This window comes from Dermacentor albipictus, chromosome 9, assembly GCF_038994185.2.
Source record: "Dermacentor albipictus isolate Rhodes 1998 colony chromosome 9, USDA_Dalb.pri_finalv2, whole genome shotgun sequence".
In the NCBI taxonomy this organism is placed as follows: Eukaryota; Metazoa; Arthropoda; class Arachnida; order Ixodida; family Ixodidae; genus Dermacentor; species Dermacentor albipictus.
In genome coordinates this window covers 19,852,219-19,869,316 of record NC_091829.1, presented here as the reverse complement: position 1 = coordinate 19,869,316, position 17,098 = coordinate 19,852,219, and the positions used below count along the sequence as shown (strand labels likewise).

The window sequence follows — 17,098 nt, the reverse complement described above, 5'->3', positions numbered from 1 at the left end:
ATTTCATCGCTAAGTTAAAGTTCTTGCAACAAAGAAATCATTCAAAGCTGCACTCGTTCATCGACACTATGCCCGGCTCGAGCCGTTTTCTCCATCAACCCTCTGTGCCGTTTGCTATTTATCATTTGTTTGTTATTTTGACTCTTATTATGGTTGGGTGCGCTCTGTGTACCTCGTTACGTGCAACACTGTCTCTCTCTCTCTTTCTCGTTTGTCTTGATTATCAACTTGTTTAATCATTATGTATACGTATTACATATAATTTTTTGGCCTATGTGTGGGGCGCACCTGGCGTGGTGTGTACCGTTTGATTGATTGAAACTTGTTGCTGATGATTTTTTGCGAGTGTCGCTGTGTTTGTTTGTTTATAGGTTGTCTTTGCTTTTTTCTTTTTTTCTCCTTTTTTTTTTTCTTCCCCCACCTCGACACCTCCTTGCCTGCCCTGACCCACCCACCTGGACCTACCCCTCCTTCTGGTCTTCCCCTCTCCTGGCCTACCCCACCCGCCGTCGACGTCTCTACCCCGTAACTCCTTCACACGTCCACCGTCACCACCTCTGCATCTGTAATTTCGTTGCCTGCACCTTCCCGTGCCTCCGTGGGTAAACTGTGGGGGATAAAAATGCCTCCCTGCCTTCCAAACATTCTCCTGCTTTATTAAAAAAAAAAAAATCCCTGGACCTTGCTCGCCACCCCATGCTGCTGCCACCCTTCCTCCCCCCTTCGGACCTCCTCTTCGAACGTGTAGCCATAACGATTGGGCGCCTTGGTTACGTTTGCCCCGAGGAAGTGGCACCCATGTTACAGCAGTTTATACGCCCGTGGTGTGTAAACCCCTTTTTTTTTTCATTTGTTTGTCTTACTATGTCACATCTATTTATCTCTCTGTCGAGTCTGTTGAACATTTTTTGCCTTTGATTTATTTATCTTTCTTGACTTGCTGTTGGTTATTTTTTTTTTTTGGCAGTTGCTATGCCATTATGGTTTTTTGCTCTCACTTTCTAGAGGTAGCAGTTTTGCCCATCTGGTGGTGTGCGTGTGTTTGCTTTGCTAAGTGTTAATTCTCATCCCTGGAGTGTTCAGGCAGCACTGTGCGTTTATCTCCTCTTGCTTAGGGCTGTATCTGTTCATGGTAAGTGTTGTTCGCATCACTTACCTGGCACGGTGTTTCCGTGACTGCAGCATTTGACTTCTGAGTGCAAGGTCACAGTATTGGTTCCTACATGCCTAGGCTGTAGCATTGGGGTGGAATGCAAGAACACTTGTTCACAGTTGCCAACTTATTATTCAGACCCTTTGGGTCTACCCCAAAGTCAAAATAAATGGTAGATCAAAATAACCAATTCACCAGAAAATAAGTGAATTCTTCACACAAGTGGCCAGGAAAGCTTGTGAATATGGTGCTTTATGCACATATGCTTCCATGTGACTTTGATCAGAGAGCAAACAGGGATAGCCGATATTCTAATTGACATTAAGAGAAAAAAAGGGAGCTAGGCAGGTCATGTAATGCGTAGGTTAAGTAACCGGTGGACCACTAGGGTTACAGAATGGGTGCCAGGAGAAGGGAAGCGCAGTCGGGGATGGCAGAAGACTAGGTGGGGTGACGAAATTAAGAAATTCGCAGGCGCTAGCTGGAATCCGTTAGCGCAGCACAGGGGTAATTGGAGATCGCAGGGACAGGTCTTCGTCCTGCAGTGGACATAAATATAGGCTGATGATGAGGATGATGGCCTGGTCAATCTGTATATGGAACATTGTCATGATTGCACAGCAGATAGATAAAAGAATGGTCAATGCATGCACCAACCCTCCATGCCCTTACAGCTTGCTGCACAAGTCCATGCTTAAATACATATTAGTGACGTAGTTCAGGGAGCAGGCCTGTGAGAGTCAGGGAAGCCTCCGAGGGCAGCAAGGAAGGAATGGCAACAGCAACTCACAAACATATATTCAGACATAAAGACTGCAAACACATGGGCACAGGGTATGGGACCAAGCGAGACCAAGTGTTCCTACATAGTGTTCAGACTAACTACCACAGCACACTCACAGTTTGGCTGGTGTCCCACAAAGCCGGCATGGTACATCGCTGAGTGAACTGCACGGGCAGAGACAGCAAGTGAGCTTTTGCAGACTCTTGTTGTGACAGCTGGTTAGCGGGAGCGGAAGACGTGTCATTAAGAGGTACCCTCGTGTGTTGGCACTCGACCGGGTTTCTCCGACAGCTGTTGGCCTCCTGAACGTTGACGTCCAACGCAAGCCAACGCGTCTTTCTTGCTCCACTTCTCAGCTCCATCTGTCTTGCTGATGTGGACTCTTCTCTTTCTGTAGACTGCTGGAACCCCGCATTATTTTCTGATTAGCCCAGCGCTCTTTTGTGGCACTTGCTTATTCGTAGGTATTTGTCTTAGTTTTTTGTCTCTGCATGTGTGGTATTGGCCACCTTGTGCTTCCATGCTTGAGCACGTGCACAATCATGCGCAAGGTTCATTCCCATGGTTACATCATGACACTCGATCCAGTTTGTGGCACCAACTCGACAGGCAGGCTAGCTATTGCATCACAGTGCTTCCATGTTTCCGGTGCCACTTCGTCGTCGTCGAGGCGTCTCTTGGTACTTCACCACGTTTCTTTGCAACCATCCGGCACTTCCCTAGCTTTACCTCTGGCCAAATCAGCAGGCTCATTGAGGGCAGAGTTGCAGCCACATGAGGCTGCTTGATGATTCTGAGCAACAAAAATTTGATAACGCAGTGCCCCAGATGATGCCTCTATTTTATGTAAAGGCACAAACGCTGTACCTGCACGATACACACGACAAACACATAAATGTAACTTTGACAACTTAGTGGCTTGGCTTTTCCTGTAGTTTGGATGTGGTCGGCAACCACTAGGTAGACAGCGTTGCTACTTTCAGTATCGAGGTGCTGGCAGCCTGTAGAAAAGCGAAAGATTGCCCTTTCTGCTGATCCCGGTGGCTAATTAGGGGGCAGTCGTGCAGTCATGTTCGAGCTAGCAAATAGGGCTCTGTATAGTGCCCAGAATTTTGGTCATCCACTACGTTATGGTGCTAGGCAGCAGTGCAAAGTTGTTTGATAAAACAAACATGTCCAAAATGTCAGTCAGCAACTGTACATTTGTTTTGATTGAAGAACCCTATGGTGCAAAATTAACATCCTTTGTGTTTGCTTTGGTACATCCAAACTCATAAGTCAATTAGTGAATTGTTTACACTGCTTCTGCAAAGCCCACTGTGTCTGTTGATAATAGCGGTTGCAAACTTGATGAGTTGGTACTGGTTCATTTTGACAAAGGTGCTTAAAACAAGTGACAAGGCAGGAAATGGAGACGGTACACATGCACTGACACGCACAGCAATTGGCAAAGCCAAAAATCGCTGGATTAGTACGTTCAGTGTTAAAACAAATGATAGAGCCCAATGAATTTAGCATTCTTGGCTTCGCCGGTTGCTGTGTGCATTGGGACATGCGTCTCATCTCCCTTCTCCATCTTGTCCATCATTTCAAGCATCTCTTTAAAAATTAACCAGTACCAACTTGGCAAGTTTGCCACTATTATCAACAGGCGCAAGGCAACCAAGAACTTAGGTTTCGGAATACTGAAGTGATAGCCAGTGCGTTTGTCGTTATAAACATCGTAGCTCACATGCTTGAAATGCCAAACCTGCCATTGGCATCACTTTATTCACAAAGAGCAAAATTAGCGGATGTCTTGCTGTAGTAATGCTAGGTATGCTGACATTGCTCATAAAAACTGGCTGAGGTCACGTCTGGCAGCCACAGCCATTGCAGGTAAAACTCGGAACTGATTCATAGGAGCAAGTATTACAGTAAATTATTTGGGGTGCTCTGATGCCTGCCAGGTTTTTAGGGCATACAGGCCTAGACATTCATAAAATGCGAAAGGGGTCAAGTGGAAAATATTGTGTGTACTCTTTTAGGCCTAATGCCATCACATGGCTTCATTTCCAGCCTGCGTTTGAGAGCTTTGTCCAGAGAACTTGTGCGACAGGTAGCGCATACATGCCCTTTAGTTGGTCTGCTGTTGCATTCCTATGTACTCCATTCTATACTTGGCGCTGCAGTGCGTGGAAACCACGCAAGAAGTTCAGTCATCCGAATGTGTTGCTAAGCACGTTTTCTGGTCAAGTTGTTCAGGCACCCTGCTCTGGTTCAAAAATGCGTGGGCTCAACAATTGCAGCATGGGAGCAGTATGGGAGCAAGACGATATTTTTTTCCCCAGTTTTTTATGACCATTTGAATATTTGCGCTTTGTGAACTTTGTGCAGTGTTTCTTGAGTGTCGTATTAGATCTGTCAGATTACATGTGGTATTGTGAATCAACTGCAGTTATCAGCTAGTCTATGCCTCTGTGAACACCAATAGCATTGCACAAGCTGCATACGAGGCTGCCATGGTGAGCTGAAAATGAAGAATGCGCAACAGGAAACAACAAAAATCTAAAAAATCTAAAACGGCGTCCTTGCTGTGTAACAAAGCTTGTTCATTTTTAAGGGCTAAAACTATTTAAAATTTATTACCCAGCCTAAATGAAGAATTCTTGCCTAATTGCTTGCAGAAAACACCAAATTATTTTCTTGATTTGAACACAACCATTCCAGAAAGCCTTGCACAGTATTGCACATGGTAGATGACACAAAGTATAGGTTGCAGCCGGTTAGTTAGGTCTCTTGTTCACTGTGAATGGTTAAGAGAAAGCCGATGCTGCACTCTGGGGGACATATTCTACGACGATTACCTTCGGTGATGGTATCTCATTCGGGCTCATTGGCTGCTTGAGCAAAGTTAGGTGAGCTGATTGGCCGCGTGAGCACTATGTCTTGCGGAGGCGATTGATAGTTGCAAGATACGTCCCCCTGATCTCTCGTGCTAAAATGGAGCAGTGGTAGAAGGACACAGTGCTGCCTGCAACGCTTGCGCCAGGAATGGGAAGCACCACCTTCTTGCCCTCATGAATAGTAGTAATCATGTGCTTCGTAATCCCTCCCCTCTTGTTATTTGTTTGTTTAGACCATTTGTGTGTGCCTTAACTTCCAAACAGTTATGTTTCCTTTAGCACTCTGTATTTGCTTCTTGGGAAGTCCGTGCTGTGTGTCTGCAACTTTCTTTCACATTTTTTAAATTTCTTCTGCGAAAGCTAGCAGCTATGCCGTGCACTTCTGCCATGGCAATCTCTCTGATTATCAAGAAAAACGAAGGCTCAATGCTTAACTATAGTCTTTTTTATGACCAAGTCTCTTAGCAGCGGTGGACATCAAAATTTGTTGTGAAAATTGCTGGCATAATAATTATTATAACTAAGAAAATGTGCTGATTCACATTAGACAGTTTTCGTTTAGTGGGTCGTCACTGCGCATGCACTGAACGCTAAACGAAATAGCGAGTATAGCGGGTGTACGCAACGCAAACGAATTAGCGCTAGCGTTTTTGCAGAGTTTGCGTGAAACATGGCGGTGGTCCCGGCTGCCCGCTTTAAATTGAATTTGGCGTTGCTTTTGTAAAATGCACTTCATTCGTAGCAAATGATTGTGTAAACAGCTTTCGCTTAGTCTCGGGGCACTTTGATGACAGAGTATTACGGAGAACCTCGTTGTGTTTTCGAGATCGCTTCTTGTTTGCAACAAGTCGAAGCCTAACGAAAGAAACATTCGAGATGGTAGCGCATCTATTGCTACAGGCGGGAAATAGCCTCAACGACGGCATGTGGCCTCTGAAATCCGAAGATATCGCCGGCCAACTAAAATTGTACAAAATGTGCGCTGCTTAGTGTACGCTACACTTATAGTATAGCGCACGCTACAAGTCGTGAACGCTAAACTAAAACTGTCTATTAATGATTTTGGGGTCATGTTCTTATAATTGCAGAATTGAAGGCAGCCAGCACTCTTAGCGCATCCTCTTTGCTGTAAACTCTGTGCCTAGTGCCACATGCATAATAAGTACAGTGAAAACTCACTAAACTCTAGTTGGCTGGAGCTTGGAAAAAGTATGTACTAAACTGTGGTACTACTTACCCAAAATAGCACGAAATTGCCCAATTACCTTTCAAAAACGGTTTTACTGTACTCAAAATCTGTAGAGAAATGCATTGCTGTTTTCATTAATGTTTCTGCACTGTGGAAAAATGTGGTGCGAAATAATGCATTTGCATTTATGCCACGTCAATGCAATTAGTTAATTTAGTTGCAGCATGCTCCCTAATGTCCATAATGAGGAGGTTAATTATCGAAATTCCGTTACTCATTGTGTAGACTGTTCCATGCCCTGATGTCTTCCACTGATACGCAGCTTGGTCAGTAAAACATTTATCTTTAGTAATCGTGCATTTAGTAATCAGAAACAGCCATCGCTAAAGAACACGACAGTATGCATACAGCCTTAACTCTACTGGACCTGCTTTGTCCTGTTGGCTACCTGGTTTACCCTTTGCATCTGCATTCCCTTGACACATACCTTTCGTAAGCGCTCTCTAAATTTCAGATGTGCTTATAACATGTCTCACAGTGTAGCGGTTTCAGGAATGTACGTTATGATGCACCCCTGCAGGCCCTAAGTGCACTTGTAATGTTTGGAAGTTCTGGCATTCAGTACAAGGCAGTACTACGAGGCAGGCATAAGCTAGTTGGCACTGCTTGTAGTCTGGTGTTTAATGCATGAGGTCATCAACTGTACTCCAAGTACTCTCATATAATTGCAATGAAGTTCTACCTTGTTTTCTGTAAGCCTTAAAGAGCAACTCCTACTAATTTTCTTCTTTTTACCATGTACATGATGTGGTTCGTCTTCTTGTGCATCCTGTCATATGTCAGACAGTTCTATTGGTTGGTAAATTGTGGAATAATTTAATCCAAAGAATCCTACATCAGTACCTAGTGTAATGTGAGAGTGCCTTCTCGTGACGTCAGTTAGGACATTGGGGGACATGGACATGCTAGCACAATGCGTGCTCACCGCATATGTTAGGTGCGATGCAGTGTCAGTGGCACATTTGGCTTGTGCAGCCACCTGTGTTGCGGGAGCTACATCCCTGCATAAACCCTCCATTTGTCTTTCTTGCCCCCATTAGATTGTTATTTCCTTGTGAGTGGTGCTGTCCGTGCACAGCACAGGCGTTCACAGAAGCCAAACGCATGAGACTCATAGCTGCACGAAACAATTGCAGTGAGGATGGGCTCCATCACAATTGTGCATGAATTTTCACTGTGCAGAAATGCTGCCTTGTCAGTTTTTGCAAATTGTTTATATGAAGAGGATGAGAAGCAAGAGGTATAAAGAGACATGTAAACAACAGCTGAAACAACACAGAAGTTGAATTATAGCCGCTTTACACAATCTGATAAGCCGCTTTACACAAGCTGATACTTCACTAAAGTGGAAATTCAGGCTAGTTGGTTGTTCGTGATATTCTAGTAACAATGTTTAAAAACTATGGACAAACATTGAATGACATACACAACACTGTGTATGTTTATTCTATGCTTGTCCCTCACTTTACATGCTGTTGTTAGATCATTGGGCTTACTTTTTTAAAGAGTGGCATCACAGGAGGTCATTACCAGCACCTCTACTCCAGTACTAGATCGTGTGATGTCGCCAAACATAGTGTGTCTAGCGAGAGCCCATCAATTGAAGACTTTTCACACCAATTTGTAAAATTTATTTTTAGAAAGGCTACAGAGCTCTTGGTTGTACCACTTGGTACATGTCAAAAGCACCGGCCACAGTGGCCGCGTTTCGGTGGGGGCGAAATTTCCGGAGACCCCCACTACGGTGTGCCTCGTAATCAGATTGTGGTTTTGGCACATAAAACCCCGTTGTTGTTATCCTCCCCCCCCCCTTTTTTTTTTGAAAATGTCTTAGGGCAATGTATAGTACAAGCTACATTAACATTTCTGAACGTCGCCAAAATAAAAAAAAAAAGAATGAAAAATGTTGGAGTTGCCCTTTAAAGCTATTTGGTAGAAAGCGCTAGTTGATTTTTGCTGGCTGTAATATTCACCAACAGCATTTCTCTGTCTCTTTTTGAAGCAAGCAGCCAGTCAACTTTAGGCACCCAAAAAGTTGCATGTGGCCGTGCAGACGTGTAAAACTTCTACACCGAAATTCGGACAGTAGTAAACGTTGGCAAATTGCACCAAAGTTATATCAAATGTTGATATTAGAAGTATTGCTGCTTCAGTGTGAAAAGAAAATTCAGGAATACTTTTATAGATTGGTCACTCGCAGTGTGCTGTGAAGGCTTACAGTCTCCACAACTTTTATAATATTGCAACAAATACAGTCTGACTCCCATTCATTTGACCCTTGCGGCACCGCAGGATGTGGTAGCATTAAGAAACAGTGGAAACGAATTAAAACATTCTTTCTGTGTTTGACATTGAAGCGTAGCACAATCGGCCCGTGGCAACCAGGGCCGACATGCTTAAAGGTTGCCTCAGCATTGAAGTTAAAGTAAAGTAAGATTAAGGTAAACCATCATCTGAATTTCTTCTTTTTCAAGTCTTAGTAGCAGCTCTGCACATGCGAAGTCTCCAGCGGGGTTCGAATTAACCGAAGAGGCACACATTCGCGTTTGGTTTCTCACCCAGCCTGTCCAGTGTGTTCGAGTTAAGCGAAAAGTTGAATTGAAAGCAGAGGTCGAATTAATGAGAGTTGACTGTATAGGCAAAGAAAGGTGAACTGACTAGTGATGTAAGTGGGGTCCTGCAACACATTGTAGTGAAGTCCTGAGTGGTATCTTGTGTATGTAAGGTAGGCCTAGCAAACCTCTTCCGATAAGTTCTTTTTTTTTTAAGTCATTTAAAAAAATATCACTCTTTCGCCGTGAAGCAATGAGTACGATAGCAACAGAATATTACACAAAGTGCAAGACTTGTAGCTGTAGTGACAGTATGAACTGAAGTAAACGTAAGCTGCGTAAAAACGATCTGTTCTACCAATGGTCCTCTGTTTAAATCCTGCCATTGAACAGTTCCATTTATGTTTATTAATTAAAGTGAACGTCTTTCTTAGTGACTCTACCACCACTTTTTCGTATCCAGTATACCTTAAACCTTTTTCCTGGGTTGATCCCCCAGGTAGTGCACAGCCGTACCAACAGCATTGTAATATCTTCAGATTGGAGCTCTGTTATGGTTTTGCACTTTTAATATTTAGGTCTGAGAAGATTTAAGCTAAAAGGCATGCATTGTCAGTGTTTTCTTTCACATCATTTGTTTGTTGCCTGCTATTCCCAAAATTCTGAGGAATAATTTTGTTGTCAATGTAAGGCCTGCCATGAGCAACATCAGTTAAAGAATGCTGTGGTAATATAACCCGCATATACCATGTGTCATGTAGCACGACGTGGCATATCGCATACATATGCCTAAATATATATGGAAGCTCACAACGACGACTGCAAAAATTTGCTTGGGAGTGTCCACATAATTGCTCTCGCATTAAAAGATGTTTTAAATTTTTCTCTATGTATCAGCAGTGTATCAGAGTGCCAAACACTTGCCCCTTTTGAGGTTTTACCTCTGCTTACTCATCCTAATGCTGTAATCAGTGGTCCTCCATCAGGAGCAAAGGTGCTGTCTGCCTGTTAATTATTGCTAAACCAGTCATCAGAGTGCAGTATACATAACTTTTGTCCACTGGGAACTGGACACATGTCACGTAGCGTTGGAAGTTTCAGGTTTCCATAGTGCATTGCTGTAAGGAGCATCTGGCTGTACTGTAACAAAAGTTAGTGTGGCACATGGTCGACTAACTCCGTAAAATTGGTTGGTTAGTGTACTACGTGAGAGTTGTAACGTTTTGCTTGTGTTAAAAGCGTGGTTTAATGAGCACTCGTAAAAGTGTTGCAGAGCCCCACTCGTTTACCTAATAGGTGCATCCATCTTGGAAACATTTTTTTTTATTGCCATGTTTTATTTGTTTACTACCTTAGTTTGTCAGTTTTTGACAAACTTCTTTTTATAACCTGCTGCTTGCCTCTTAGTGTTAGGTCAGTTTTCAAAGGTAATGTTAAAATATGTATGTATATATTTATGAAAACATACCACTAGACTATTATGCATTCTGTTGGCTCATCCTAACCATTCTCTTCTGTTGTGCCACGCCTGGTCAACTGTGTGAAGGTGTTCGTCGCTGCGGAACATTAGGGACAATGAAGAGAAGGACTCTGCCTTCCGCGGCATCTGCAGCATGATCAGTGTAAACCCGGGTGGAGTCGTGCACGACTTCATTTTCTTCTGCGACGCCGTCGCATCCTGGGTCAACCCCAAGGCAGACCTGAAGCAAACGTTCCATGAGGTGAGCCTTTACGGAGCCAGCAGGGACAGGATCTAACCTTTGCACAATTGTGAAGTTCGCATTCCTGTGAGGCAATTTACCAAGCTAGTGGCAGGGTAGTCATTTTTACAGTCGTTGCATGGATACAAGCAGGGCTTGCTTGTCCTATGACAGGGAAAATGTTAGCGTGGCTCTCGTGATGGAACCACATGCAAGGGACAAGCATCGCATGTTCAGCTGGCACTTTGTCTTCATATGAACCATGACCAGTGCTGCCATTAGTTGGGCAAATCTGCAATGCAAAGAGGCTGATTTGTGAATTAGAAAAGCAGTCTATACTGTTTTTCTAATTGGAAGTAACTGGAAATAATTGAAAATAGCTGTACTGTAAATGGACAATGTATAAGCCCAACATTGAGCACTGTTTGCCCAGCAAACATTCGAGGTGCAAACATTCGAGGTGGTAGCTGACATATTGGGGACATATTATGCAGTGCTTATTTTCATTATCAATTCCTTTAGCCCTTTGTCATCATCTCGCATGTTGCCAAGCCGTCGTTATCACCAGCATTCACTCATTCAAGTAGTCACTGTTATCCAAAGTTATGTGGAGCAACTCTATTAATACAAGGTTACTAAATGTGGCATTGATGTAACAAAGAGGTAGGTGGCTTTACCATCTGTGCCCCATTGTTGCGCAGATACTCCACGGTTTCAAGAACCAGGTTGGTAGCGAGAACTGGCAGCGTTTCTCTGAACAGTTTCCACCTGCCCTCAAGGAGAGGCTCACAACCAATTATGGTGTCTGAGAAAGGTACGATATCAATCTATCCCCTCTGGTGTGGTGTGGAGCATGTGTGATGCACATAGGAGAAGCTGTTAAAGGAAGTTCTGTAGCCATTTTCGTGAGGCTGCATAGGCAGTATGAAATGTTAAAGAGCAGGGAAAGTCCCGAAATTTTGCTATGAAGTGTGTTCATTAATGATTATAAAATAAAAATTGCATATACAGTACCTCACTCAAGTAGGCCACACCTTTGCGCGGTTCTTTTACCCAGTAAACTATAATTTCTGTTTCTCACTGCGTTTCATTGGCTCCACATTGGAGGTCAGCTTGAAGTTTGTACAACTGTGGTGGTGGAAGCTGTCATCTAGGACTACAATGCAGCATTGCTGCTGCATTCGAGCGCGGCCGTGGCTGTTGTTCTTTGTGATGGCTTTTGACGTAGGCTGTCTAGGAAAAGCTGATGGCATGGTGCTACAGCTAGCCACAACCGTGCTTGACTGCACCCGCAGTGAGGCCAGTAGTACAACCGAAGGGTGTGAGTAGACCCTTGTACAGTTCCGCTGTGTTTGATGCACTAAATCAGGTGTTAGATTGGTATACGTCAGTGGAGGATTTTTTTTTTTTTTCTTTTCGCACGTTTCTATTTGTTTTCAACACGTGTGAACCCCTCGTGTGAACTTTACAGAAGGAAGACTGGTGCACGAATTCAGCGACCATACAAGCACAGTATCGTGGGTTTGAATCCCGCATGCAGTGTTTGTTGCATTCCAACACGGGCGAATAGTCCAAAGATTTGTGTACGAAACATAAAGCTGCACAGTAATAAAATGCGAGTAATCGAAAATGAATCTGGAGTACTCTGCTAGGCCATCTCTCATGTGTTGTATAAACCTCGTCAACCAACCAACAAGAAGTGTTCAGATTTGTGTCTGTGGGCTCACATGCTGTACTAGGGATTCTATCCCCCGATACAGGGGGTAGTTTCTTCTCATTTTGCTTCTTGCATTTGTCTAACTTGATTTGATATGATTTTGTGCGGCACAGTTCATAATAATGTGGTGGGGCTGTCATCATTGGGGACGAACCATTTTTGTGTGATCAGGTGAACGCAAGTTTTATGTGAGGAGGAACAACCTGCAACTTTGCAAATTCACGTTTTGCTTACCTTTGCTTTTGTAGTGGCAAATATTTCCGAGAAAATTTAGAATTTGCTATCCATGAGCATTGCCAGTCGTTAGTAAAAAAAAAAGGGCATCTTTGTGGTTGCAGTTGCATCACAGGCTATGCTATTAGTCGAACTAAGTCTAAGCTTGTCAGACATCAGAACTTCTAGTAACAGCACTCCTCAGCACACTTCCCATTACTCTTGCAGCTAAAGCTACCGTCATTTTCTCTTCTAATATACAACCTGTTACCGTAAAATCAATGAAAGTAGACTTCTTCCAGAACACTTTATCAATGTAAACTGATTCAGTTTCTCATTAAAGCTAGATGACAACTTTTGCTGTAGGAGTAGCCGGAACAAACCTTATAACCTGGTTATATACGGATGTGAGAGTGCTAATTATTGCTCGTTGCCTTAACCAAGTATTGTTAATTTGTTCTTTTGCAGGGTGGCCTCCGAGGGAAGAATTGGGAGGTGTCTCGTGCGAAGAAGACTCTGGAGTGGAGAAAGTGCACACGCTACGGGTGTTTTTTCTCTACGCAGCCATTGGGTAGCAAGAAGAAACCGACGTGCCCCCCTCCAAGCCGCTGCCACCGTCGTCGTGCCGGGCCCATACCGCTACCGCCGCCTCCGTGTCGCGCCGCCAGCCATCGCGAAAAGAAGAACCGGGGAGGGGGGGTGTCCGCGTTGTTAGCCAGGGGTCCGAAAGCAAATGAGCGACAGTTAAAAACATCGCGTTCTCGTCTCGTGTGATGGACATGTAAAAACCGCGTTCGCGTTATCGTCTCGTGTGATGGACATGGTAATCTCGCGTGCCTCCAAGAAGCGACTGGTCTTGGCCAAAGAGAAGCTTTCTCCGAGTTTGTTTGCGTCAGATAGGAATAACTTCGCGTCGCCGTATCTTTGTTAGGTCATGGACGGGTTAAAAAAAAAAGATGGAATGCGCCTTGTGTGTGCAGCAAACCTGCGAGACAGAAAGGAAATCCGGATGTTGTGTGGACGGCAGCGGTACATGATCACCTCGGGAGAGAAAAAAAGGTTCTCTATTCTGGCAGCAGCTCTCTTCTGCAAAGGGAAACGACCCGAGCAAAGGACAGAAGTGGCGCCACTGTGTGTGGATAGGAGGAACTGTTTTGCCATCGGAAACAATCCCTCGCTGCTGACCTGTGTGATGGGCCCTTTGTGAGAATGTGCCGAACTTGCATGCCGCAACGTCATCAACGTATCCGCAGAAAGCGCATGCCAAATGTTTCTAGAGCCAATGAATGAAGCGAGACTTTCTTTTTTTTTTTTTCTCCCCCTCTTTCCCTTGGCCCTCAGGTGTCGTTTACAAGCATTCTCTCTAGGTCGTTTTTTTTCTATGTAAGTCTACGGTTGCTGGCAGGTTTGCAGTGACCGCCACTGTCACATGTTGTTGCACGTTTTTTCCGGGGCAAGTCAGTAATTTACCTCGCGGATGCAATCGATAGTCTACGCGTTGTTAGGTCACCGTCATGAACGCGCGCTGAGAGTTAGGTGTGTTTTTGTTCTTTTCCGCCCCTTAGTGAGACTTTCTTTTCCCCTGTGACCGCTACATCGTGGCTCATTTATTTTATTGTTGTCGAGCCATGAGAAAACTTACTCGCTTCGCGGTCCTTTATCGTGACATTGGGGTTATCACCTACCAGTGTGCTAACTTTTTTGCTGTGTAGTTGTAACAAAGCTTTTTGGATTGAGCGACAGTCTGTTTTACAGCACAATGCTAGGATGTATTTTCATTTTTTGCCAAAGGCAGCTTTCCGTATCTTTTTTTTCTTTGTTGTACTTAAGGAGACTATTTTTACTGTTTTTGTACAGATTTAAAGAGAGACTGTCAGCTTGTTTTTTAGTGTCATAAAAAGATTAACGAAGTTCCTCTGATTACTATCTCTTTCTCTTAATATTATCTTACTCGTGAGCAGGAACGCGACAAGTTTCAACGCGTGTGTCGGGGTCCTCAGGTTACACTGTTTTTTGCTCGTCAGTCAGTATAGCAACTTTAGGAGAGTGAAACAAATTGGTCATTTTGTTTTAGCTTTATTGTTAGGTTAATTTTTTTTTACTTATACAATTTTTCTCAAAGGATCTGTGATGATGTTACAAATACTAGAGTGCAAGATGCATCGTTGTTGTACAGGAAGTATTTCTTCATGTATCGCTTTTTTCATCGTTTATTTTTCACGGACGACACACATAACATGGGTGGGGATGGGTGGGAATCGCGTGAATGTGTAATAGCGAGTGCGCGTGTGACTGCGTGTGATTTTTTTTTCCTCCTTCGCGTTTTTAACTTTTTTTTTCCATCGCCGTCGTCGACACGTCACACACACACACACAACTTCTTGTCATTCCTCGTGACGAAAAGCTCGTTTAGAAATCCGGTTTTTTGGGCGCGTTTAGAAAAAGCTTCAAACGGAACAGGACAAAATCGCGTTTATCGAAATGGGATTGGTTTGTCGCTCGCGGCTCAGTGGAAGGCACGAATCGCGTTGGCCAGCGCCCTTGGTCGCCTGTTTTTGTTTTTTCTTGTTTTTCTCGATGTGATGACCCAGCCTGTCTCGGGAGTCCCAACAGTCCCTGCTGCATCTTTAGTTGCGCCCAGGAATCTGAAGCGGCACGGCTTCGCCTTTATGCTAAGTCCGTGCTGCATCTCTGGCCGCGGGCAATTTGTTTGCTGTTTCGTTCCTAAATTTTGCAGAGTTAGCCGTGCAGCTATCCTTGTCACGCTATGCTCAATTGATTTCGGGCAGGACTGTGGCTAGCCATTGCTGTCGGTAGCAAGCACCCAACTTTGTGTATTGCTGGGCTGGTCCCTGCTTCTTGTTGTTTTCTTCCATCTGCGTTGAATTGTTTACTTCGTTACGTTGCCCTTCTCCCCACGTGGCTTGTCTCATAGATATTCCCATGATGTGCTTGCCACGTGCGTTTAATGGGCTGTCAGCTGGCATTCCTCTGCACTTGTTGCACTTTTTCGCTGGAATATGTCAGCAGCTGTGGTCATGTGAAGTGAAAATCGTGAAAAAAAGAAAGGTGATTTCTTCCCCTTTCCCCCAGTAATGTCACACCTTCCCCACTCTCTCCCTTGAAGGTGGGAGATTTTTTTGAAGCCTTCGCAGTCATGCTCGGAAGGCAGTCTCGTTTCTGTTAACTGTGTCGCCACGCGTACCTACCTTTGTTCTGAAAGGGCACCGTCTCAATGCTCGTCATAGTGATCCAGTCTTTGATGGGAGCAGTTTTCTGGTTGTTGGTGTGGCGTGATGCTTATCTGTATTTTATCTTCTCCTCCCCTTTGCCATTGGTGTGTAGAGAGAGATTTCTTGTGATGGTGATGACAGTGGTGATAGTGTGTGGTGGAGAACGCTTGCCAGTTTTTCAGTTTCTCACTCCGTGCCATGACAAGGTTTCTCTTTTTCTCAACAAAGTTGAACCTAACCTTGCAGATTTATTTTGCGTGTTTTTTTGTGTGTGGAGGAAAGTTGGAGAAGATGGTTTATGATTATTATAGTCATTCTGTGTGCAAAGAAGCACTAATTATTCCTGACCACTGTTATTCAGCAGCAGAAAGTGATAGTTAGATGGGCAAAATGGCACTGCCTCCTGTTATTCGATGGTGATAAAACAAAAAGAATAGCAACAATTACTTCCTGCTTTTTCTCTGTGTAATGTGCATGAATTTGTGTGTACCTTGGTTTTTATTCACTTCAGAACATTCACCTGAAAAAAAAAAATGCATGCAGTTGTTTCAAACACGTTCTTGAGTCTGTCTGCATCACTGTAGTGTAGTCTCGGAGCCATGGCTGTGGCCTGAATACAATGTTTCAGCAACACCTTTAAAGAACAGTGCAGTAGATAACAATTCGTGATAATCATAAATTGCATAACAATTGCCAATAATCAGTGCTCCAAGCTTGGCTAGGCGAGGCTCTACTTGCTAGGAATCCCAAGACTTACCAGTTTCAGGTTATTCCTTGTCAGAATCTGTCACAATACTTAAGTGTACCATGCAAGTTTGTCTCAGTGCATGGAGAAGTTTTAATTGAAAAATGGTGCATGGAACACCATTGCATTTTATCATAAGATATTGGATTTGCATCACAGCAGTCTGGTGTCAATCTGAAAAATTCTGCCCCAATTATAGTGTTAGACACAGGACAGCTCTGGATCCCTTGTTTGACTACTGGCTGTTTATGACTGAGTCTTCATCTTGCAATAATCCTTGCTCATTTCTAATCAATGAAGTATATTCTAGTGTAATTTAATTGTTCTGGTTATGCAAAATTTTATGGCATTCAAGGCAGAAACTTAATGACATTTCTGCTGCACTGTTTAAAAAAAAAATCCTTTGCTGAAAAACCAGGTAGAAAGTCCGCACCAGCTACTTGGACCAACGGTAAGTAGATTTAGTGTAACGCCGCTGGGCTCTGTCAATCGCAGAAATTTTGCGATCTAAAATCTTTTGTCAGCGGGTCCTTTAGTAAAACGCAATATTTTCTTTTCTTTTTTTAAAACTTGTCTACGCTCAGCAGAAGAACAATTGCTTGAACGTTCTGCAAGGCTCCTGCGCCATAGACAACGCACGCGCTAGTTCGGCTGGAAAGAGGAATGGTCAAAATGGAAAGCTGCTGTGCGGACCTCTAGCCGCGATAGCAATTTGCACCGAGGGCAAAACCTGCGAATAAGCAAATAGAACTTGACCGTGTCTTGCCGCGAGGAGAAAGTTTAACCAACAGGGAAAAGAACTACGGTTCCCGCAGATCAGGTGTGATCCAAATGCGGGGCTATCGCCCTCGTTTTCCAATCTTTCTG

At 43.9% G+C, this 17,098-nt stretch overlaps 1 protein-coding gene across 1 annotated transcript in view; it reads left to right on the top strand.

Annotated features, from left to right (window-relative positions):
* Nucleotides 1-16,041, top strand: part of Tnpo (transportin 1) — a 65,818-nt gene extending 49,777 nt beyond the window's left edge. Inside the window, exons 19-22 of the mRNA XM_065450891.1 lie at nucleotides 749-824; nucleotides 10,170-10,344; nucleotides 11,025-11,137; nucleotides 12,722-16,041. Of these exons, the coding sequence (XP_065306963.1) occupies nucleotides 749-824; nucleotides 10,170-10,344; nucleotides 11,025-11,132 (359 nt within the window). The 3' untranslated portion in view covers nucleotides 11,133-11,137; nucleotides 12,722-16,041. The remainder of the gene's footprint in view (nucleotides 1-748; nucleotides 825-10,169; nucleotides 10,345-11,024; nucleotides 11,138-12,721) is intronic.
* Nucleotides 16,042-17,098: the final 1,057 nt, after the last annotated feature.